Raw genomic sequence first — 26,118 nt, forward strand, 5'->3', positions numbered from 1 at the left:
GAGGTAAGTCTCCCGTTATAATATATTTCTGTACATAAGTATGCGTCTTACATATACATGTATGTATGTATGTATGTACGTATGTACGTATGTATGTATATGCATATGTACACAAATATGTATATATAAATATGTATATATAAATATGTATATATGTACATACCTGTATATATATAAACATGTACATGTGTATAATCATGTATGCATGTATGCTCACCTGTTCATACAAGTATGCATTAACATATGCTCAAATGTCAGTCCATGCAAACTTGAACATTTGCAAAAAATAGTTTATTATTATTACAAAATATAAACGTTAACACACACATCGTTAATATAAAAAATTTGTAACTAGCTGCATAAAAATCGGGAAAAAAATTTATATTTCGGGGGGAATGGGAAGCATAATATTTGGCTATTCAAATGTTAATGAATAAACGAATGATCAAATGGGTACAAACTCAAGCGCACTTGCACATATATACATATATATATATATATATTAGGTATATATGCATGTATGTGTGCATTCACATATGTAGGTATGTATTCGCGTATGTATGTGTGTATTCATATATGTATGCACATATGTAGGCATGTATGCAAGTGCGTAAGTTATTTATTCAGAGTCAAATTCATTTGTATATGAATACCTTTTACAGTATAAAAATTCTATTAAAGATAAAAATTAAACAACATAATGCTCTTTTTGCATTTCTTCTTAATGTAATATTTAAATCTTTTTATTTTTATTTTTTATTTTTTATTTTTTTTATTTTTTATTTTTTATTTTTATTTTTATTTTTTTTTTTTGTTTTACTTTGTTTTGTTTCGCTTTATTTTATTTTCGTTGTACATTTCAAGTATGTTCAGCTCAAAGACCATTTGCATACATGCACATACAACATCTTAATTGAAAGAAATAAAAATATTAGTCGCATGGGTGTATGAGTGTATGCGTGTGAGTGTATGAGTGTATGAATGTATGAGTGTACAAGTAAATAATTGAACGAATGAATAAAAATTTTCAAGCAATAAGAAAATGTCAGCATATATATACATATTCCAATGTAAAGAGGATACAAATGTTTTTATCCCTCTTGAAATATCTCTACTTTCTGCGTTATGCCTCACGTATAATTTTGCTCACTCATTATTGCTCATTGTACACTACTCACTTTAATTTTTTAATAAACAAAATAATATACATATATATTGATATATGCACATACGTATATATATATATATATATATATATATATATATATATATATATATATATATATATATGTTATATATATGCTGTATTACTTACATGTATGCTTTTATTATTCCTACTCACACACATGTATACACTTGCCATTGGCACCGAAAAAAGCTAATTTCGTATCAAACGAGCTCAAAAAAAAAAAAAAAAAAAAAAAAAAAAAGGCATAATTCTTTTTAGCTATTTAAAATCTTCTAGTATGATAAATTTAATAAAAAAATAAAAATAGAATAAGACCTTTCATCTTGCATAATATAACACTCATACGAATACATTTACATCACGTAGACGACGAAAAAATAGTAAAATAAATAAACGCACAGATAAATGCATAAATGGATGCATACATAAACGAATAAACGATTGCTTAAATGGATAAATACATAAACGAATAAATGAATGCGCAAATGAATGAATGCATAAATGAATGAATGCATAATAAATGGATGAATACATAAACGAATAAATGAATGCATGAATACATAAACGAATATATGAATGCATGAATACATAAACGAATAAATGAATGCATGAATACATAAACGAATATATGAATGCATGAATACATAAACGAATATATGAATGGATGCATAAACGAAGAGGAACAGAATAAAACAAAATAAAGTGCAACTTTAGTAAAAGAATTCTGCTATTTTTGCCTTCCACTTATATACAACATAATGGATGAAATGTACATGAACGTAAGTGAACTGTTCTTGTCCCTCTTAAAACATAACGAAATGTAAGACATATTTTCTACATAATATTGGACCATCCGCTCATTAATTTGTTTATTTCCTTATTCATTTCGAGTTTTTTTAGTTTTTTTAATTTTTTTAATTATTTACTTGTAAACCCGTTTCAATGAAGAACTTCATCTTTATGGGTGTCAGCACGTCCAGCCCTTTTAGTATATTGCCAATTCCTTTGAAAAAAAAAAAAAAGAAAAGAAAAAAAGAAAAAAAAAAGAAAAAAAAAAGAAAGAAAAATAAGAAAAAGATAATAAAATAGGAGGAAATAATAATTAAGTGAAAAAAAAAAAATAATAAAATAAAAATAAAAAGGTGGGGAGAGGGGAAATAAACTCTTATTCACTTGTTAAACTACACACAAACAATTTTCCTCATTCGGTGAGGCGTTATATATATTTATTTATTTTATTTGTTTATTTTATTTGTTTATTTTATTTGTTTATTTTATTTATTTATATATTTATTTATTTTATATGTTTTTTTTTTTTTTTTTATATTTATTTTATTTTTATTTTATTTTTTTTCGTGTGTGTGTGTGTTTGTATGACTAGTAAAATATTCTCGTTCAACTTACCCTCCGGTACGTAAAGAAACATGTGTAAAAAAAGGAAAATATTCATTGTAACAATTGTTGGCAATGCTTAATCATGCTATTTGAACTTAACAAAGTAGACTAAAATGCAGATAACTAATGAGAAAAGAAGTGAAATGATGTGAAATGCGGTGAAATACAGTGAAATAAGATACGATAAAATGAAATAATATACGATAAAATGAAATAATATACGATAAAATGAAATAAAATACGATAATATGAAATAAAATATGATTATACGAAATAAAATTAAATAAAAGAAAAGCAAAAATCATAGATGGTGTTTATTAAATCATGTTTCACCATGAAAGTTTTTCATTGCAATGGCATAAACATATGAGAATCAAAATATATCACCTAGTTGATAAATCAACAAGTTGACGAAAATTGCTCAACCGTTCAGTTCACTAGGAACAAGCGAAATTCCCCGTCATCTTTATTTAGCTCTATTTTACTTTGCTCTTTTTCTTTTTTTTGCTCCATTTCAATCTGCTCCTTATAGTATATTCATAAATATTTAATCCAAATGATGATATTAAAAAGAGCACAAGGAGCCTTTTTTTTAAAAATACTCTTGGTATTATGCTACTATATTCCCGCTGTTAGTCTTCATTTTTTCATTTTATAAAAAAATTAATTGAAAAGGCATAAAAAAAAATATAAAAAAAAAATATAAAAAAAAATATATAAATAAATAAATACATATACATATATATATACATACATATATATATATATGTACATCGGCGGTAGGACTCATATGCTATAGGCTCTTCTCTATAAATGTATACATATGTGTACATGTACAATTACCATATTCTTTAAACGAATTATACATCTATATAAAACGCAAAAAAAAAAAAAAAATGGGAGAAACAAATGCATATTTTCAACTGCTCATATTGAAAATTTTTAAATTAATATATATTTTTTGAAGCATACGGTTCAGCATATATATATATTGTGTGTGAATAAGAATTGTATGGAGAAAGAAAAAGGAAAAAAAGAAAAAATGTTTATTTGATCTAAATGTTAAAGGGAAATTGAAAAGGCATAAAAAAAAAAAAAATACACAAAGGCAAGAAATAAAAAAATTTAAACTTTCACAATTTTTTTTGTCCATTTTGCATGTTTTAAAAAGGTAAAAACGTTTTCGTACGCTCTATTTTTTTTTTTTTTTCTTCATTTATTTCTTATAATTTATTTAAAATGTAATGCAGTTTATATTTGATAAGATTACACACTTGAAGAATCTCTTACTTGATAAGATTCTCATCTGGTAAACTTCTCCCCCTGTAAGCTTTTCACCGGGTAGACCTTATAACACAACTTGCACATGCATGCCCGTGTACATACGCACATACGTATAACCTCCGGCAGTGTAACTGTACACACGTACACACAGTGGAGCGAGCAAATGTTCACCTCTCGACAGCTTCTTTAAGACCATATTAAAATGCTAAATGTGCACAAGCGCGGAAAGAGAGAAAAAGAGTATTTAAATAAAGAAGGCACAAATTGCTATTATTCCAACCTGTCTTTGTTAAGAATTATTGATGAGTGGTGTAACATTGAAGCAAATTCGTATCCCGTTAGAAATGCGAATATATTAAAAAAGATAAAGGCAGAAATAAAAAAATTTATATACTCCAATATATTATATAAAACAAAAGTAAATTTTTGTTTATTCAATACGTTTTACAATTATAAGTATAATTACGATATAAAATATGTGAACAGTCAGTATTTATTTGATCTGTGTTCAAATAGCTGCAAGTATTTTTACCAGATATTGAAGAAATATTACCAGCAGAGGGAAAATAATGGCTTTGACATTTATGCAGAAAATATAGAAAATAGTAAATATCGCGAAAGCGGCGAAAATGGCGAAATTGTTCAAAATGGCGAAATTGTTCAAAATGGCGAAATTGTTCAAAATGGCCAAATTAGCCAAAATAGCCAAAATAGCCAAAATAGCCAAATTAGCCAAAATAGCCAAAATAGCCAAATTAGCCAAATTAGCCAAATTAGCCAAAATAGCCAAAATTACCTGAACAGGTCAGGAAAAAAAAAAAACGAAAATGACTTTACAAATAGCACAATTTCGCAAAGCAGTTACACGTTCCGTAATACTAACACTGATAAGGAGAAATATGTGGACGACTTCTTTCATATAAATAAGGACGGAGGGACTGATTTACAGGATAGAAACCTTGTCTTTACGGAAGTGTACACTTCGATGATTTATTGTTGTCTTGTATTAATAAAAAATAAATATTACTTGGACTTTATTTGCTTGTATTTATATTTTAAATGTTATTTCTCTTTAGATATACTAATATTAAAAAAAAATATTCATTTAAAATTTACATCTCACGAACATTTTCTTAGTTTGTTATTTTCATTATCAAACGTTACAGCATACCTATCGGATGAAAAGGAAGAATTAAAACAAAAAGACGACTCGAATTATAATGAAATAAAAAATATGTACAGTCTGAACGATTTTAATGAAAATATAAATATTGGAAATATTACAAAATTATCTTTTAACGTCCTTTTAAATTTAAGAGTAAAAATAAATTTTAATGAAATTAATTACAATATAAATGTAAATAGGTATAAAGATGTGTGTAATTATATATTGCTATTTCAGAATGATTTTACACATTGGTATATGATAAAATTAAATGAGCTACATAGTTTAACACAGAAATATAAGCAGTATATTTTGAAAAAAGAGAATAAAGAAGGGTATAACCTTTTTTCGAATGGTCTTGATTTTACCCTCGATAATATTTCTTTACTTTCGTTAAGGGCTGATGGACCAAACACTCGTGTTGGAGATGGGAATAATATAAGTAATTACTGCTCCATTGGGGGGCACAACAACATGAATATGAACAGTAATATGAATGGTAATATGAATACTAATATGAATACTAATATGAATGGTAATATGAATACTAATATGAATGGTAATATGAATACTAATATGAATGGTAATATGAATACTAATATGAATGGTAATATGAATACTAATATGAATACTAATATGAACGGTAACATGAACAGTAACATGAATACTAATTACAGATATGACAACATGAACATGTTCAGAAATTTTTCAGATAAAAAGTTAGTGGACGGGTTTAAACTTGGTACTCTTTGCAGTAGTCCGTTTAATATAAAAGAAACTTTCTATCATAATTTTACCTTTTTCAATAACACACATGTTAATAATGAATGTGTTACTAATCAGTGCATTTACAATAGTGTGCACATGAATAATAATAAAATGATTATACTGTCAACAAATGATAACTGGTTTGTTGAAAAAGATTATAAGGACGAGACAGCATATAACATTGAATTGGCTAAAGGGGGTATCAACAAAGGTGGATGTACGATAAGTAGCAATTTTAACACGTACAATACTGGTGATGATGAGTTACTGTTTAGATCTCTTCATCCTAGGGGAATACTGTTCATTGGAGCTGATCGTATTTACAAAGATGAGTACTGTGAGTTAAGCTATATAGATGACTATTGTAACATTTTCAACTACTGTAAAAATGAAAAAGAAATGGAAAAAAGGAAGAATGGTTTAAGAAGTATTTTTCATTATGCAAATGGTAGTATTCGTTGTAGTGAGAACAAATTCATCCATAATAATGATGATGATAATAATAGTAATTATGATAATAATAGTAATAATGATGATAATAATAGTAATTATGATAATAATAGTAATTATGATAATAATAGTAATTATGATAATAATAGTAATTATGATAATAATAGTAATGATAATGATAAATTCCTTTGGACAAAGTCTTACATGAATGATACTTCGGTTCTAAAAACATTAGAAAGAAAAATAGTTAATAGCAGAAAAGAAAAATATAAAAATTCTTTTTTAAGCATTCTCAATAGTATATATATTACTATGCACAAAAATATAATATACAGCATAAACAATAGAATACAGGAATATCGTTTTTTAATTTTGAAAAGATTTTTTTATTTCTTCAGTAAAAACGACTTTAAAAATGTAGATGACCTGTTCATATGCAAAAATAAAATTTTGACTTGTTTACTAGGATGCGAAAATGATATGTTTCCGTGTCTTCATAACGATAAACAGAGTAGTTGTAGGGGTAGTAGTAGATGTACTGGTAGCGGTAGTGGTAGGAACAATGATAGCAGCAGAAGGATAAAGCGAAAGAAGGGGAAGAACAATAAAAACTACTACTTCTACCACTGCAACAATTGGGGAAAAAAGGAACAAGGATCAACAACCCAGCTGACGGACATTTTTAAGGAAAAGACCAACAAGTTAACAAATGGCTGCATATTCATCAGCAAAAATGTAGTATGTGTTGATCCTAACGTAGCCTTTTGGCAAAAAAGAAAAAACAAAAAAATTTTTCACCTTCACTTTAAACCATTTCAGAATTATTTTTCCTCTTTATTTTATCAAAAATATCTTCATGTATTTCTTTACTTTTCGAAAATAGGAACATTAGTAAGGTATATTAAAATGTTTACATGCGTTTTTACAAAAATTATGTACAGGAAGGTAGAAGCCCCCGGCGCATTATCTAGTGGTGCGCATATAAGAAGTATACGATGCAGTGATCAAACTTCAAAGGATACAGACGGCAAAAAGCATAAACAAGTCAACCAACATTATGCGTACTCCGATGAAGATGTAGTACCTGTCGGGGAAGTGTTCATTTCGTATGTACATTCAGTTAGAAAATATATGTTGTTATATGAAGACAAAATAAGAAAAATTTTTTTAGATGAACATATAGGAAGCCCATTAGAAATATACAATAAAATAAAAAAATATACAGAATGTATAGAATTTTTAAGTTTTCTATGCTCTAGTTATACATATGATGACGAAATATTTTACAAAAAATATTATGCTTTTTATAAAAATTCAAATAATTTTAAGAAAAACAATCCTGTTATTACGAAAGGAAAACAAATACATGAGTACAACTATTTTTCAAATATTATTTACGGTCTTTCTCATGAACACTATGAAGGAAGACATATGCAAAAGGGTAAGAAACGTAGGTCCTTTGCAGAATTGGAAACGAACGAGGTTGTACATAATAAAATAATATCTAAGAGGCCATCAGTCGAAAATGATATTAATAAGAATAATAGCAATAACAAAAGCAGTAATAGCAATAGCAATAGCAAAAGCAAAAGCAGTAATAGCAATAACAATATAGCATTATTAAAAAATGGCTTAGACCTTAGAAATTATAATTTATTTATTTTTCCAAGGGGAAGCGAACTACTAAGTTACATTTACAAATATTATTATTTATTTCTGAACACTAATAAGAAAAATCTCATGAAATTGTGCAGATTTATTTTTCTAAGAATTATTAAACCGTTTTTGCATTTTCTTTACTCTTATGTTTATATGGGCATTAATAAAGACTACCATTTTGAATATATTATAAATAAACATGTAGTGAATAAGTTTTTCTTTATTTATCAGAACCGAACCAAGTACTATGACAGAAAGTATTTGTTGTCCAGTTCGTGCATTTCCCTCCCGATTTTCTTAAAATATTCCATCGAAGTTATTTACAGTTCAGGTAAATCTATTTATGCCTGCACAAGTCAGGCGCAGAGATGTGCAGATAGGTGTAAAGAAGTGCAAACAGGCGTGTGTGAATATGGTTGGGCCACTGAGCTGCCGATCTGCTGAGTTACTGAGCAATTGAGCAATTGAGCGATCGTGTGACTTCTTAACAGTTTAACCGATAAAAGGATTAACCGCTAAACTACGAAACTGTTGAACTGCTTGACAATGCACAGTCCCCAGTTTTGTAACTTCACCTGACGTGGTCATATTTTTTTTTTTTTTTTTTTTTTTTTTGTGGCAGGCATGCTAACCAAAATTTTACGAGCAGCTAGTGAAGAAGATTTCTACTTGGCTATACCAAAAATTGGAAATTTAAAAAATGCACAAAGGGGAAAAACGTTCGGAAAAAAGAGGAGACAAGTTAAGGAAGACATAAATGAAACTAGGAATAATAACGAAGTAGATATTCCCAAATTATTATGCTCTGCTTCAGTAAATAAAATTATAAATTTTTTAAATTTATACAATAATCCGAACTATAAAAAGATAAAAGGGAAAAATGAAAAATTAGGAAATGTCTTTATCAAATATTGGAATAAGGAAAAATACTCCAAAATTATTTATGAAGAAACGAAAAGAAAAATTAATAAAAAATTGCAGTATTATTTTTTCAAATTATATAATATACTAATAAATAATCAAACAGTTAATGAGGGGCAGAATAACATCCAATTTACTCAGTACAATGATGAAAATAAGGAAGAAGGGGGAAAATATTTATCCCTATATATGAAGGGGAAAAAAAGGAAAAAGAGGACAAAAAATGTGTGTAGAGTGATCAACCTAAATAATACAAGAATAATTAATAAAAAGAATATATTAAAAAGAGAAAAGTGTAATCTTAAAAATTGTAACAATGAGCATTCTTTTAATTATGATTATTTTTTGGGGAAAGAACATGACTTAGCAGTTGAAGTGAGAAAACGTAGAAGGAAGGATAGTGCACCTAATTCTAAAAGAATTGTTAATAGACTTCATTCCAACGGGATGAATTTGAAGAGAAAGAAGTTAAGGAGGGAATACAACCCTAGTAATTGTTCGAACGGGAGCGACGTGACGTATTCACTTCACTCATATGGGACAGGAGCAACGTCTTCTTATCACTTGAATGGAGCGGAATCAGCTTCTTCTTTGCTCGAGGATCTCCCCAGTTCTGGTTATTACGATGGATGTGCAGGTGCACACCTGGCCATTCCTTACACATGCAATTGGACACTACGCGAAAAAGAAGAAAAGGAGGAAAAAAGGCATCGACTGTTCAACCTTTCCGATGGCAGAAGTGTCGGAGCTACAACTACTGAGAATACATGTAGGAAATATGATTTACTAAAATTTCAGATAAATTATAAGGACGATAAGAAATTAGAAAACGTAGTGATGTTCAGTGATATGGATGATGGATCTATTAGAAGTAGAATAAAAGGGATGCACAAAAAAAAAAAGGAAAAAAAAGAAAAGATAAAGAAAGATAAAAAGTGCAATAGGAATGGAAAAGGATATTATAATAGTATTTTTTATGAAAAGGACAAAAATGAATACACCACTGCGGCAAGTAGAGAAAATGAAATATGGATGATAAGAAAACAAAAATTCGAAATAAAAAGCATTAACTACTTTATATATAGAAACATATTCATTCCAATTAATGAACACTATGAAAACATAAATAAAATCCTGGTTTGTTCATTTTTAATAAATAAAAATCTTTTAATATATTTATGTTTACTTAAGTGCTATTTATTTGATGAATGTGAAGAGAATTATAAATATGTTTGTTCCTTATTCTATTCTGATAAAAAAAATGAAATAACAAATTCTATCAATAAAATATACCATACTAATTTTAGGGATAAAAAAGAAATAATTAATTATTATCTAGATGAAAAATTCTATACAGTAAAAGACATATCAACAAAATTTTTTTATATCAATATAAACATAGTTGTTCCAAATGCTTTGAAAATTTTTTTCGATGATGATGTTATAAATAGTTATAACAGCATTTACAAATTAATCTCTTTATTCAAGTTTACTTTAAAAAGTCTAAACGAAATTTTTCTAATATTTACCATGTTCTCGAAACCGCTCATATATCAACAGTTCGATAGAGACGATAAAAAAACTACTAATTTCCATAAAAATGATTTTAAATATATGGACATAATTAACAACATAACACGAGAAAACAGATTGAACGAGCAGGAGATGCTTAAAGAGGAGTGCTGTGTAATAACTTCTAAAGCAAATAATATTTTTTTTACAAAAGAAAAATTTTTAAATGTCGGATTTCATCATAAATTTATATATTTTAAAAATGTGGAAAAGTTTTTAGAAAACATAAAAATCTTTAATGACGTCCTTAACGATTTTAATAAAATAAGAAGTGAAATGTACCTTATAATTAGCTATCTTTATGACTATTTAATTAATATGAACATGTGCAGGAATTATTTTTTTTTTTTTCAAAATATATTAAAAATTAATAAATTTCACCATCTAATAAATTTTCATAAATCTTTTCTTGAGCATATGTTTAAATTTTCTTTTTTGTCTTTCAACTTTCTTTCATTTGGTAAGACTATATTTAATATAATAAACACAATTCAGTTGTTTAAAAATATTATGACCACGTTAACACCATTTGTTTCGGACAAGGGGCAGGATATCACGTCGTTCACTTCGATATTTGACCAACACTATGAAGTACTGGAAAGAAACATCATCATTTTAACATCAGTGGATGCGCAAAACTTTATCCGGAAGTTTTACCTGTACAGGAATAGCTTAATTTTGCATATCCGGAGGTTTAAAAACAGCAGCTTGAGCTATATCTACAACAAGTTCTTTTTCAACGACTATTACACGTCGCTGTTTCAGGAGTAGATACAGGGAGATGAGAAGGCTGCGATGACTGGCCATACTTTTCCCCTCTTGCGTGGTTGTCATTCTGGAACGTACGTGTTTTCCTTCCTTATGTATATAGCATTTGTGAACACTTACTTTTCTACCTTCTGCTTATCTACTTTGAAACCCACAGACGAATCTAACCTTTTCATTGCACATAGATTACGGCAGTCCTTTGAGCACATTAACAAACGGACGAGTGCGATTTATTTCATCGTTCCTACCTTTTTTGTTTATCCATTTGTGAGAATCCGCTAATGAGAAACATTTGCAATATTTTTCATTTTTATAATTTATTTATTCTTTTTTTTTCTTTTTTATCGTTTTATTTTATTTTATTTTATTATTTTATTATTTTATTTTATTTTTTTTTTTTTTTTTTTTTTTGCCTATATTTACTCCTTCCATTAAAGTTAGCTGAAGCTTCTTCGAAGGAGAGAAAAACAAACAAAAACATACTTTTCTAATTGAACTCATTTAGTCATTTGACAATATGTAATATCATTATCTGCCTGCACATGTGCATATGAAAATGAGAATGCATTGTAAGCAAAAATGTTTGGTCTCTTTTTTTTTCTCTGCAAGCACTTGGAATACTTTTCATTTGTATGCCATGGTCAGTATAATACTGAGAGGAAGAAGACTTTACCAATTTTTGCAAAAAAGGAAAAAGAAAAAAATAGAAATGGGATTGGGCAAGCAAAAACAGGTATTTGTAACAATGAAAACGCTAGTGCGTGTAGCAACGCAAAAACAAGTACGATATCACGTGGGGGTAGGGGGGCACTCCGCCCCACCACCCTGTGATGGACCCAGTGGAAAAGTTTACTTCTTCTTATGGTACAAGAGAGGGACCCGTTGGAGTGTTGGATTATCATATATATCATATCTAGTCAAAAATTGTGGTTTTAAAGGGGGTTCAATATATTGTGTATGAGTAAATTTTGGAAAAGTAATAATATTTTTCATTCTTAGATAAATTAAACTTCTATTTTCTTCAAACGACTTGACATGTTCTGTTCTATATCTATATAAATCTTCTTCTTTCAATTCATCTAATTCTTCTGGTAATATATTAACAATTAATAAATTTTGTAAAACATGAAATGTATATTTAACTCTTCCATTGGTTAATGCTACTAAACTAGTATTTTTAGTAACCTTAACATTTTCACCTGGATAATATTTAAAATTTCTTTTTCTTATTTTTTTTTCATAATTAAATGCAATAATTTTTCTTTGTTTAACTAACATCTGCCCTGTTTTTACATACTCAGCACTTAACCTTTTAATCCCTATTTTAGCTTTCTGTCCTTGTCCATTTGGTGAACTCCTACTCTTTCTTCTATATGAACTAGTTTTTACCATTTTGTTTCTTTTGAATATTTTAAAAGGATTTGTAAAAACAGCTATAGTATTATTTAAAATTTGCATACCGTTCAACCTGCTAGTCCCAACTCCACAACTGTACCCACACTCATTGACTTCACTACTCCTATGAATTTGTACATTCGCACTTAAGTCAAACGTAGTTGCAGTATTACGTTTGCCTTCCTGTTTGCTTCCACCTATGAACACATTATTTCTAACAGTTATGAGGATATTCATATTAACGAGGGGGTCCGTATAACACCTTTTCTCCTTACCTATAAGCGTCTTTTCTGCGTGCGCAAATGTTAAACGGGTAAAATGGTTTAAGTGGTTGTAGACTAAACGGCAGTAATCTTTCCAGTTTACTTGAGTGAAATGTTTACGAAGCCGAAAAAAGGGAATCATTATTACCCTATCGCGTTTGTGTTGTACTGCCTGAGGTGCTAAAAATATGATGGCATTTTCAAGTTCTTTAACCCGTTACCTTATATTATTTGTACATGCACATGTACATGCGTGGGTATTTATGCAATTTCGAAATTTTGCGGTATACGTTGAGCGAGGTGCTTCCCCAAATTTTAAAGTGTGTGCCACTACCAAAAACCTATATGCCTTTTTGTTTTATCAAACGAACTGAACCAACGAGAAAACTATCCTATATATTTTCAATATTTCTAGGTTCTCCTTTCTTTTTATAGCATCACAAGGAAAATAAAAAGGGTCCTGTGTGCTCGTGAGGTTTTAAAGCACCAACGTGCAAGTATATACATATATGTATATATATGCATAAGTACATATATGCATATGTATATATATAAGTATATATATATACGTATTATGTATAATAAATAATTAACGTAAAAATGCGCTCCGTAGTTATGCCACTACTGTATATACCTTACGTTCATCACTATCCCCAACGCTATTAGTGTAGCAAAAAAGTTTACACATATGTTGATGGTTCGTAATATATATATATATATATATATATATGATAAGATAATATAAATCGAGTTTTCCTTTTTTCCTTTATTTCTTTTTTTCTATTTTTTTTTTTTTTTTTTTTTGTTTTTCCTTAAAATTTTTTTTTGTGTATGAGTGATTAAATGTAACTAGAGAAAAAAGAATTTTAAAAAATGATGGAAATTGCTGCTAGTCCTTCTAAGTCCTTTAAGCTTATTGATTCCGTTTTTGCGTATTTTTAGTGGAACTGCTTCTTCCATGGGGAAGTACAGTAGGTCACACACGCGCGCAATAAAATTGTACAATATATGTACACAGTATACATACATGTATACTTAAATATATGTGTACTTAAATATAGTGTACTTAAATATAGTGTACTTAAATATATGTGTACTTAAATATAGTGTACTTAAATATAGTGTACTTAAATATATGTGTACTTACATATATACTTACATACATATTTACATATGTACTTACATATTTACATATATACTTACATATTTACATATGTACTTACATATTTACATATATATTTACATACATGCATACATATATATACATACATGCAGAGCATATATGCTGATACAAACGAACCTTCATAAGCAGAGTTATACTTGTGTATATGCGGTAAAATGAGCAACCGCTTAGCCATCTTTAATCTAACCTGTTCACTTACAGTTAAAGAACCATTTAGAGGCTCTTTTTTTTTTTTTTTTTTTAAACCATTCTTTGAAGTACTGTATAGAAAGCTTCACAAAATTATATAAATTAACTTTTGAAAAAATATATTGTTTTTATCGCCATTCGTTCAAGCAAAATTTAGAACGATCGGTAATTGAAACTATTTTGTAATTAGCAGTTTTGGAACTTGCACTTATTTTATTTATGAAACGATCTTTTTCCTTTCATTCGTTTAGTTTATTGTTAATTTATTCAATTATTGTTAATTTATTCAATTATTGTTAATTTATTCAATTATTGTTAATTTATTCATTTATTGTTTATTCATTTATTGTTAATATGTGTTCATATTTCGTTCCTGTTTAAGTTTTTGTTCTTTTTTGTTCTTTTTTGTTCATTTTTGTTCTTTTTTTTTGCCATCTCCTCTACCACCCTATTTTGTTGTAAAAACATGTACTAGCTTTTTTTTTGTTGTTTCGCAAAAATTAAAGAAAATTTTTTCCACTTGTATGGACTTAATCCATTTCGTTTATGCCTTTGTTTTTTTTTATTCCATTTTTATACCCATTTTATTCCCTTTTTGTTCGATTTTTACTCCATTTTAATTCCATTTTTTTATTCTTTTATTCTTTTCCTTTTCTCGTCCCCTTTCCCCCTTCCTTTTTTTTTTTTTTTTTTTTTTTATCAAAAAAATGCAGAGCTATTTTATGAAGGGCAAGTTTAACCTACTTAGCAGAGGATTGTTCAACAACGTGTACAATCGAAGTTGTAGCAGTGGTCGAGAAGAACAGATAAGTAGTAGTAAGGATGATGATGATGATGATAATGATAGTGATGATGAAATAAAGAATAAAAACAATCCTTATGAGAAAGAAAAGTTAGAGTCTATAAATACCAATTATGAAGATTTAGAAAGAATGAAAAAAGAGTTTAACGAGCAGCTTATATACTCCTATTACAGTAACTATGGTAACTTTAAGGGTGTAGATGGAATGAAGGATAAAAATATTATGGATATAAACAAAAATGGGAACAGAAATGTAAACAAAAGTGGGAACAGAAATGAGAACAGAAATATGAACAGAAATGAGAACAGAAATGAGAACAGAAATATGAACAGAAATGAGAACAGAAATATGAACAGAAATGAGAACAGAAATATGAACAGAAATATGAACAGAAATGAGAACACAAGTGCGAACATGAGCATGCACATAAACAGCAACTACGATTATAACAGTTACACAAATAAAAAGGACTTATTAACCTACAACAATGACAAACAAAATGAGGAACGAACGCTGTATATAAAAAATAATGAGCAGGTAGTAAAAGAAGAAAATGTCTTATATAATGAACTAAAGAAACTGAAGAATGAAATACTAGCTTTAAAAATTATGAACGTGAGTTTACAGAAACATGTTTTAGATGCTCATGTAATGAGTGCACCGAAGGTTGTACCACAGCATATTATTATTAATAATAAGACAGAAGTAGCTTCAAATGCTGTTAATCAAATGGAAAATAATAACAATGATAAGAAGAAGAAAAATTATGGATTCCTTTATCTTTTATTTAAAAAACTTCTAAGTAGCAGATTTAATCAAATGCTATTTGTATCATCAATTTTCATCTCATGTTATCTATTCAACAAACAATGGCAACGAGCGCTCAAAGTTGCACAGCTCCAAAAAAAAATTAATTCGAACATAATTCTGCGGAGTGTTAGGTTCTTAGAGGAAGCTGCTGGAATAAGAAAGGTCAGTTATATTTAGCGTAGATAGAGGGGATACCTGCCCGCGCATGAACAAATAGGTACGTACATACATATATATATGTATATATATTTGCGTACTCAAATGCACATCTAGATACACACGTGCATCCTTGCATGCACAAATGCGTGTGCCTGCTTCTTCCCTATTTTACGAGCATCATGTGGTTAAAAAAAAATTTTTTTCTTCATTTTTGTGTGTATAAAAAAAAAATTATTTTGAAATTTGCGAAGCTGTTAACGGTGCTGCTAATAAGAATGAACAAAAAAAAAAAAAAAAAGTCTACATATACATACATGCATACATACATATGTATATATATACGCGTATAATTACATACGTACAATATACTTATGTATGCCCATATTTGAGGATACCCCCGCGTTTCCTTCCCATAGCGCGCAGTTCGGAGGATCTTCTACAAAATGAGGAAGCAGGGAACGTAATAGCTGTTGAGTGAATAATGATCATACATCTCATCAAAGAATTCTAACACTTTAGTAGTATCCCACCCTGAGTCAAATTTATCTAGAAAAACTTTTATGTAATCTACATTTTCAATATTCGTATCTCCTTTTTTATATGTTTTCATAAAGTTTCTGTATAATTCTGTTTCTTTAACATATTCGTTGAACGGACGATTCATCTTTAAATAAAATTCATTTAAACAATTCTCTATATGATTGAGATGACGAAACATTATTTCTGGATCGAACTTGTATGTATTTAGTGTTAATTCTACATCATTTATAGGAATACCGAAATAATTTAAAAAAATGGTATCATGAGTGCTCTCTCTACATCCTTCTATCTTGTCCTTGTATATTTCATCAATTTCGTATAACGGAAAAAATTGTTCTTCTATCGAGGTACAGAATTTATTGTACGTTAGCGTTTCTTCTAGAATAGGCTCAATAGCTCGAACCATGTGTAAAATCTGCAAGGGGGGAAAAATGGTTCAAAAGGGGTGAGGAGGTGGCAGAATGGTCAAATAGAGGAAGCATAAAGGGAGTAAACCAAACTGTTCACATGCATCCCATGAACATTCGTTAATTTACATATTGCAAACATAGTTATTGTGGCATTCTCGCTCCTTTTTTCGTCGCTCTTTCTTTTTTCAGCTTCCCACAGGCACGTACCGACTCTGAGATGCAGTTCAGAATGTTATTCTTCACATTTATAATATTCTTTAGCATACTAAATTTTAAATCCATAATAATTTTATCGTGAGCAATAGATAGGTCGACACTGTACACTCTTCTTTTAACTGTTTCAAAAGTAGATGCCTTTGATCCTTCAAGAGAGTTTAAAGATTCCTCCAAGAAATTATATGACTCTTTTTTTCTTGTTAAGTACAATTCATTATTTTGTTCATTTGCAGCTGTGTTACTATGTATAACAGTCCGAGGTGAATGTAGTAGTAACACGAGGACTAGTGAAAAAGAAAGGCGTATGAAAAACATTTTTGCATTTATTCTTAAATTTCACTCAAAAGTGAAGGGTTAATCTATCTCAAGGAAGATGAATAGATATAGCTACATGCATAGGTATGTGTGCATATTTAAGAAAATAGCGCTCTTAAAAAAGGAGAAGTTCCGGAAAACTTTGTCTTCGCAGGAATGAAAAATTTACTGTATTAAACGGTATAATATAAAACAAAATAAAGCAAAATAAAATGGAATAAAACAAATTAAGACGCGGGGGTAGAAGCGAGAGAAGAAGAGGGGGACGAAGAGGATTGAGAAGAATCTGATTAAAACAACCACTTCAGCCCTTGTAAAGCACTTTTTTATTTTTATGATTTGCAATTTTTGCAGTTTTTATGCTTAGCAATATTTGTATGTGCATTGGGGGCAGCAGCACTAGAGCATGCGTACTTAAGAGCAAAAATATAGCTAAGCTCACGGTACACGGTAATATACGTGAGTGATATATCTATACACATTAACGAGTAAAATTTTCAAAATAATAAACACATGCTCAATATTTACTTTTTTTGCCACTTGGCACCTTTAACTGTTTTCTATTCATATAATTGCACCTTCAAAAAGGACAAAAAAGGAAAAGAAAAGAAAAAAAAAAAAAAAAAAAAAAAAAAAAAAATATGAGCATTATAATGTTGAGCATCTTTCAAAAAGAGGCAGAACAAAAAAACATGAACCTTTTTAAAATATGAAAAGACAAACATAATACAGTTTTGTTCTATGTGCATCCTCTTTTTTTTTTTTTTTTTTTTCCTTTTTTTTAACATTTGCATGCTCTATAAAAATGTATACATAAGTTCGTTAAGCTGTATTAAGTGTATACTCATTCACCCTGCCTAGTAGTAAGTTTACATAAACGAAGAACAAATAATGCTACTCTACACACACGAAGAAAGAGCTAAAGCTGCTTTTGCCATGTGCTAACTATAATGTGGTAAAGTCGTTTGACGGAAAGACGTACGTATATTTATAATACCCATAAAATATAAAGCCATTTCGATCATTTCACATATATGTGAAAAAATAAAAGAAAAAATGGGAAAAAAAAAAAAGGAAAAAATGAAAAAGAAAGAAAAAGAAAAAGCAAAATCTCTTTATGAAAGGGTTGAAAAATTGTTTTGTGTGACATTTTGCATGTTTTTCTTTTTTTTCTTTATTTCTTATTTTCTTTTTTTTCTTTATTTCTTATTTTCTTTTTTTTCTTTATTTCTTATTTTCTTTTTTTTCTTTATTCCTCCTTTGTGTCCCTACATTTTGTTGATGTCGAATCAGTACAGCAGAGTTGTAAAAGGGCATTAACAAAAAAAACTTCTCTTTTATGATATTCTTTAAAATTCATTTTCTCACTGCAACTGAGACTTGGACTAAAGCTTTGATTGTAATTGCAGTTGATATTACTTTACTATTTTTTTTTTTTTTTTTTTTTTTTTTACCAGTCCTTTGAAATTATTTTTCGAAAACGCGCATGCACGTATGTACAAAAATATATGCATATATATGCATGTACTTAGTACTCCGTCTTCTTCACAAAAAATGGCCTAAAAAAGATAAAATTTCCACTTAATAATATATGAAAGAAAAAGGAAAATAGTGCAATAACTGGAATTCGTAATTTATATATTATTACTATTACATATATATATCTATATATATATCTATATATATCTATATATATATTTATATATATTTATATATATTTATATATATCTATATATATATATTTTATATATATTTATATATATATTTTAGCGTTTTCCATCCCCAAATAATGTTTTACTTGAAGCACAGGATGTCTTCATCGTATTAAAATTTAATTTTGCTGAGAAACGTGGACGTTCTGACTTAATTTATTGAATTTTATTCTTTTTATTTCTTCAATTTTTTCTTCTTTTTCTTTGTTTTTTCTTCTTTCTTCTTCTTTTTTTTTTTTTCCCCCCCCCCCTACCCCCGCTTTTAAATATCTTTATTTTTGCTCCTTTTAAAATAATCTATAGAACTGTTTATCGCGCTACAGAATTGAATGCTAAGATAAAAAGGGACTAAGCAAAAATTTAAATCCGGCTAAAGTTACACAGAAATTATGTTCTTTTTTCTTAAAATTTGCGATGAAGTCGATGTAATGTTACATATTGTATGTATGCATTATGTATATAATTTATTTATGTAATGTATAAATATGTAATATATATATATATATATATATATATATATATATATTTTAATCCATTAAATTATTATTTTTTTTTTTTTTTAACGCAGTAAGAAGCGTTGTTATACTTTTTTTGAAAAATTGTAATCTTTATTTCTTTTCATTTTTGTCTGTTCATTTTGCTTTTTTTTTCCTACTTGTTCGTTTACTTTGCTTTTTCTTTTTTCTTCCTTTTTTGTTCATTTTGCTTTTTTTTTTTTCGTTTTTTTCTTGCTTTGTTTTCTCCTTCCTTTTCCTTTTTTCCCCATATGGCAATAAAATGCTACGTTTCAATTTTAAAGCTGCGTTAACAAAATTTCGACGTACAACATGAATTACTTAATTGCTCATTTCAGGTTGTATATATGTATATACATATATATGTATACATATATATGTATACTTATATTTTACTTATGTTTGTATATGTACATGACTACTCGTTATCAGCGTAAAAGTATTTGGCTCCAGTGATCGTTTATTTTTAAATTTTGAAAAAAAAGTATATTGCAGTACGGAAAAGTATGCAACATTGTAACTGCTCAATTGCGCACTCGAAGTAGTTAGGTCGTAACTACGCTGGTTAAGCCTTAATATATTCTGTAGTCCCATTTTTGGGAGGCGTTCGTGTTAACACTGATGTCCGTAACACTCAGAAAAAAATAAAATAAAATAAAATATATATATATATATATGTATATATATATATATATATATATATATATATACAGGTATATACATTTACACAGGTATATACATTTACACAGAAGTATACATTCATACACACGTATATACATTTACACAGAAGTATACATTCATACACAGGTATATACATTTACACAGAAGTATACATTCATACACACGTATACACTAACGCTGAAGCAATGAACGCGTTTGCAAGTGGCCCAGGGAACTATCGGAACAGAACCTTGAACGTAACATCAAAATGTTTGAACATAAATTATAATATAAAGACCATAGAAGATGGTGCATCTATTTTTTGCCCCCAGTGTAATATCCCTTTTAACTCGAAGATAAGAATAAATCCATGCTACCATATTATTTGTAATAAGTGTTATGAGCTATGTGTACAACAACAGAGTTGTTTATTATGTAACAGTGAAATAAACGATGTCGATTTTATTTTTATAAATGATAAAATTTTTATATGTCCATATAACGATTGTAAGAAAGGCTATTTCAATGAAAAGAGTTATAACTACCATATATATTTTAAACACCAATTTTTAAAAGAAAATAAATTGCGCATGGATGATAGTAGAAGTAGAAGTAGTAGAAGTAGAAGTAGTCGAAGTAGAAGTAGTAGTAGTAGAAGTAGTAGTATTAGTGATTCACAGCATGGCATAGATGGATTATCATTAACATCTCCTAGTAACGAAATGGGGAGAAATAATGTTTTCATCCCTTCTAGTAGTAGCAATATAGTAGGATACAATACCGGTGATATAAGTAATAAAGAATTAATATATGAACAAAGAAAAAATAATATGAACAATTACTACAACGATATAGGAAGAGGAAACAATGTAAACGTAACAGAAGGGAAGAAAGATTCCTTTCCTATGGAAAAAACTAATACAACCATGATGATGATGATGATGATGAAAAATCAAATGCAAGAAAATAATTTTAACGTTAATAGTACAGTTCCGGACAGCAGCTTTGCTAGTGGTGCAACTCGTACAAATAAAGAGGAACCGATAATTGGTAGTTACAACGGTAGTAGTGCTGCTAATGCTAGCGGCCTTGATGCTGGAGGTACGAATGCTAGCTGCAGTGGTTTTAGAGGAGCTAGTGCTAATGCTAGTCTATGTGCCACCAGTTTAAATGATAACTTCACTAACCAAGTTCAAATTGTAGACAAATGGAATTACACTGGCTTTCCTTTCAAATCGAACTTCAACTCCTTTAATATTCCATCAGATGAAAATATACCCGCTAAAGCGAATAACGAAAGCAGTAAGGATAATCAAGGGGATGATTATGACAACCTGGAGGATTTGATGTGAGAAGAAGTCATATTATGCCGCTGGTATTAGTTTCTTAGGGAGAATGAACGGGAGTCTTTAAGTTTTGAGTGAATCTCCATTGTGGAGTACAGTGTCTATATATATATATATACATATGTACGTGTATGGTATTATATGCATATGTATGTGCATGGTTATATATGTACGTGTATGGTTTTAGATTACATCCATTTCATACACATATTTGGAAGTAAGTTTATAATCGCGCTGATGAAGAAACAGGCAAAGCACTAATGCACCTAGTTTTTGTTTTATGTTAAAAAGTGTATTATAGGAAGAGGAAACAAACAGAAAAAATATAATAAAAAATAAAATAAATTTTTGCTCTAATCCGTAAAGATGTACTTCCTTTTGTCATGGCAGAACATCGGAGTGGATGGAATGACGATCTTTTGCGGCTTGTAGTGATCTAAAAATTGGGAATTAGGGAAAGGAAAATGGGAAAATGAAAGAAGGGAAAGCAAAAAAAATGCACATATGTGTATGTGTACATATACATGGGCGTATTTTGTGCGTGTGTATTTATGTGTGTTCTATGGTGAAACGATCAATTGACACTCGATACTCGGGAAGAAAGCCAAAGCGTGCAGCTGTTTGAGGAGGCTTTCCAATAAGGAGCTGTGTGAATCCATTTGCTCTTATGTGCATGTGCGCGCATGTTTGTTTTTGTTTTTTTGTGCGTATTTTGTATACTTATTTTTGCATGTTTATTCTTTATGCATATCCATTATGCATTTCCTTTGTGCTTATTACGTTTTGCTTTTTTTCGTTTATCTCATTTTTTTATCTAATTTTTTTTTTTTTTTTTTTTTTTTTTTTTTTTTTTTTTTTTTTTTTTTTTTTTTTTTTTTTTGTGCTTCCGTTCTTTTTGCATGGGCGTACCCTTGAGGAGGTTGTTGAGGAGGAGGGCGAAGGAACCGAGGAAAATCATGAGTATGGAGATCAACTCGATGGTGAAACTAAAGGTGCTGTCGAAAACATCAAGCATGTCGATAAAATACTCCTTGGTGTTATAGATTATAATAACAATTAACATTGATGAGTTTACATATTTAAAAAAGAAATTCCAAAAAAAAGGAATATATTTCTGTTCACTACCAGACATGGCAATGTTCATATTTTTTCTTAAAATTTCTAAATTGCCAATATATAACCAATATAAGCATTTTTTTAAAATATTAACTTTGTTATACTCAGTTAATATGCAATTATTGTAATCATTTAAATTTCTCAATTTCCGTTCTTTTATTTTTTTCATTACTTCAACATAAGAAGTCAGAATAGTAATTATATTTAATATAATCCCAATGATTAATAGATCAATCCAAATATTTTTTTTTTTTAAATATATTATAAACATTAAAGGTAGTATAATGATCCATGTAATAAAGTTAAGTATGCAAGAAATTATACCACACTGTGTCATTTGTATTCTTAAACCAAAAAACCAGGACGAATATATTATTTGAACTGATATGATAAATATTAAAAAACTCCTGTACAAGGAATATAAAATTATTTCACTTACAATATTATTGTTCCTTTTAAAGTCAACTATATGTAATATCGTAAATATATATATCACTAAAAAGAGCAGGAAAGTCCCATAGTTTTTAAGCATATTGTTATTTATTTTTGAAATAAAATTTGAAGTAAAAATTGTAGCAGAATTTGAAAAAATATTTGTAGATCCTTTTTTTTTGTTTTCCAGACCCCAACATATGGTCCCTTCTTCATTATAATTCTCCTGTTTCTTTTTTAGTAATTCCGAACTGTTCATCCCCATGTTTTTGCCTCTAACCTTTTCAGTACTTGTTCTTGACTGACCCTCGTCTGATTGTACTCGTTTCTCCATCCCTGGTGAAGAAGCGGAGGAAGAAGCGGAGGAAGACGCGGCGGAAGAATCATTGGAAAAGTCGGTAGAGGAGGACACAGTGTAACAATCTGAGTAAGATCCATTAGAGGCCGCGTTGTTGTCAATGTCCGCTTGTGTATAAATAGCCTCAAGTTTCCCCCCGTTCATGTATTTCATTTGATGACTGTCCAATTCATTTCTGACCGTGTGCATGTCTTTTTCAAAAAAGCTTTCCTCTGAATTTAAGTTTACCCTATCACCATAGTAATAGTCATATGAACGAATTTGAGCCCGTTTGGGGCTTGTAGCCAGGGAATCATTTTTTGAATATTCACTTATGAATAGGCTACTCTGTCTGGACATGTAGTACGAGCTTTCCGTGCTTTGTCTTCTTCCGTTATGTTCTTTCCTTCTTTCATTTTTTTCATATTTTTGCCTCTTTTGCTCTTTCCTTCTTCTCTTTTCCTCACGCTTTCGTCGCGTTTGTCCATGTTCCTCCCCTTTCATTCTCCGCGTCCTTCTCTTCCTTCTCTTTTCTCCGTCCTTTTTGATGCCCTTGAAACTTATGGTCTTGCGCGACGAAGATGTCCGTTGTCGCTGTTGGTAAATCTGCTTGACCTGTTCAGAATTTTTTTTTTTTTTTTTTTTAAAAAGTTTACATTTAAGGGGAATATTTTTTTCCACCCAGAGTTGTTGCTCACCCGATTACTCTCTTTGTTGCGGTTCGAATATTTTTTTGTTGTTGTGTTCCTCTTTCTATTAGAAGAAAAAGAAGAAGAGGGACCAGACTTTCCATTAGACATGGCTGTTGAGCGCATTGAGTCAAGTTTTTCATATTTCTTAACTAGGGACTTATAGGAGTATATTTTTTTTTCTTGGTCCGAGTTGTAGGTACAACTATTTTTTTTTCTTTTTTTTTCATATAAGATATTGAACGGACCTAACAATTGCATTAACACAATAAAAATAGTAGAAAAAAGAAATGAGTAGGAGCTAAAAAACAAGCATAGTTTTTGCCATACTGCATACATATCTCCATATTTTTTCGGAAAAAAATATTTCCCTCTTTTTGTTCCTTCACTTAAAGTATGTAACATATTTGCATAAGTATTACATTTCATAAAATTAAAATTTTTAATATTTGTAAAATTTAAATTATACAAGTAATATTCATGTGCTTCATTTTTAAGGTAGAAATACATGTTTAATATATAAAAGGCGAAGGTATATAAACTAATTTTCAAAATGTTCGTATTCGTATGAAAGTAAGAAGCAAATGTACTTAGGATAAAAATGGAAGAGCTTCTTGCTAGAGTCCCATATAAAAAAATGGTAAGCTTTACAAACCCAACTTCTTTAAAAATAAGTATAATTTCTTCGTATATTTTTTTCTGTTGAGGAATATAAAAGAAAAAAGCATTCATAATAACAACAGACTTAGTTGTAATCCAATTTATAATTATTACAAAAATGAAAAATTTGAACACTCGGAAATTCTCTTTTAGCAATAGGAAATAACAAAAAAAGATAAATATTGTAGATATTAAAATTAAATATATATAATTCTCTTTATTACTTATAAACCATAAATTTTCGTAAAAGTTGACTATTACTTCATCATTGAAAGATATACATTGATTTAATGATTCTATATATACTGTATTAGGTAAAGATGAACAGTCCTTTTCTCTATTTGTTAAGTCGATAAATAATTTTGTCATTCCAAACTTTCTTTCTTCTCTTCTATTAGACAATCTTATAATATTTTGTAATAACTCAATTGAAAAATTACAAATCTCTTTTGCGCAAAATGTTATAGTACCAAATAAAGAAAATATGCTCAAAATACCCATATGAGGAGATAACATCCTACATGATTTTACATAATTTCCTTGAGATACTAGACCCAAACATTGATGAAATATAAATAATGGAAATGCATATACAATATAGAGGAAGGAATATACAATTGTTAATGATTCCGGGGAATAAAAAATATTATTATTATAATGGTTACAAGATTGCCATCCTGAATTATCGCATATCACTACAACACAACAAAGTAAAAAAAAAGTTCCTCCCCATCCTAGTTGTACTCGACCAGTTACAATATTCTTAGTCTCTGTTTTATTTTCTATATATGAATATCTATTCTCATTTTTCAGTTTTGCAAAATAATCTGTGTCTTTAAACCAGTTATAACTTTCTTTTAATAAATTCTTTTTAAATAGCGCAATGGACTCTTTCTCTATCTCGTTTTTCATACACAGCTCTTCTTTTTTCATACCTCCAAAATCTTTTATTAAAAACGGTGCTACAACTTGCTTCCCCGTTAGCACGCATACAGGCGTTTCTATTAGGTTACGTTACTTCGTTTTCTCACGTTACTTCGTTTTCTCACGTTACTTCTTTTTCTCACGTTACTTCTTTTTCTCACGTTACTTCGTTTTCCTATGTTACTTCCTTTTTTTACTTTTATTACTTCTCTTTCTTTTCTTCCGTTCTGGTTAGTTCTCCTGCTTCATATTTGTTGCTAGACCGTGATTTAT

The 26,118-nt window shown here is 29.0% G+C and overlaps 6 protein-coding genes across 6 annotated transcripts; 3 read left to right on the forward strand and 3 right to left on the reverse strand.

Moving 5' to 3' along the window:
- Positions 1–4,070: 4,070 nt before the first annotated feature.
- Positions 4,071–11,174, forward strand: MKS88_002440 (uncharacterized protein; the record flags this gene model as incomplete). Its single annotated transcript, XM_067215450.1, has 2 exons — positions 4,071–8,325; positions 8,533–11,174. The coding sequence occupies 2 exons, from the start codon at positions 4,071–4,073 to the stop codon at positions 11,172–11,174; spliced, it is 6,897 nt and encodes a 2,298-aa protein (XP_067073875.1).
- An 846-nt stretch (positions 11,175–12,020) lies between these two features.
- On the reverse strand, positions 12,021–12,971 carry MKS88_002441 (ribosomal protein L27; the record flags this gene model as incomplete). The annotated part of the gene is made up of 1 exon (XM_067215451.1): positions 12,021–12,971. One exon carries the CDS (start codon positions 12,969–12,971, stop codon positions 12,021–12,023), a length of 951 nt encoding a protein of 316 aa, XP_067073876.1.
- Positions 12,972–14,923: 1,952 nt separating this feature from the next.
- Positions 14,924–15,991, forward strand: MKS88_002442 (microneme associated antigen; the record flags this gene model as incomplete). Its single annotated transcript, XM_067215452.1, has 1 exon — positions 14,924–15,991. One exon carries the CDS (start codon positions 14,924–14,926, stop codon positions 15,989–15,991), a length of 1,068 nt encoding a protein of 355 aa, XP_067073877.1.
- Positions 15,992–16,409: 418 nt separating this feature from the next.
- On the reverse strand, positions 16,410–17,454 carry MKS88_002443 (uncharacterized protein; the record flags this gene model as incomplete). The annotated part of the gene is made up of 2 exons (XM_067215453.1): positions 16,410–16,928; positions 17,131–17,454. 2 exons carry the CDS (start codon positions 17,452–17,454, stop codon positions 16,410–16,412), a joined length of 843 nt encoding a protein of 280 aa, XP_067073878.1.
- A 3,093-nt stretch (positions 17,455–20,547) lies between these two features.
- Positions 20,548–21,693, forward strand: MKS88_002444 (zinc finger protein; the record flags this gene model as incomplete). Its single annotated transcript, XM_067215454.1, has 1 exon — positions 20,548–21,693. The coding sequence occupies one exon, from the start codon at positions 20,548–20,550 to the stop codon at positions 21,691–21,693; it is 1,146 nt and encodes a 381-aa protein (XP_067073879.1).
- Positions 21,694–22,040: 347 nt separating this feature from the next.
- MKS88_002445 (uncharacterized protein) lies at positions 22,041–25,854 on the reverse strand (the record flags this gene model as incomplete). The annotated part of the gene is made up of 3 exons (XM_067215455.1): positions 22,041–22,123; positions 22,597–24,187; positions 24,271–25,854. The coding sequence occupies 3 exons, from the start codon at positions 25,852–25,854 to the stop codon at positions 22,041–22,043; spliced, it is 3,258 nt and encodes a 1,085-aa protein (XP_067073880.1).
- Between the last annotated feature and the right edge of the window lie 264 nt (positions 25,855–26,118).

The sequence above is a fragment of the Plasmodium brasilianum genome, chromosome 8 (genome assembly GCF_023973825.1).
Source record: "Plasmodium brasilianum strain Bolivian I chromosome 8, whole genome shotgun sequence".
NCBI lineage: Eukaryota > Apicomplexa > Aconoidasida > Haemosporida > Plasmodiidae > Plasmodium > Plasmodium brasilianum.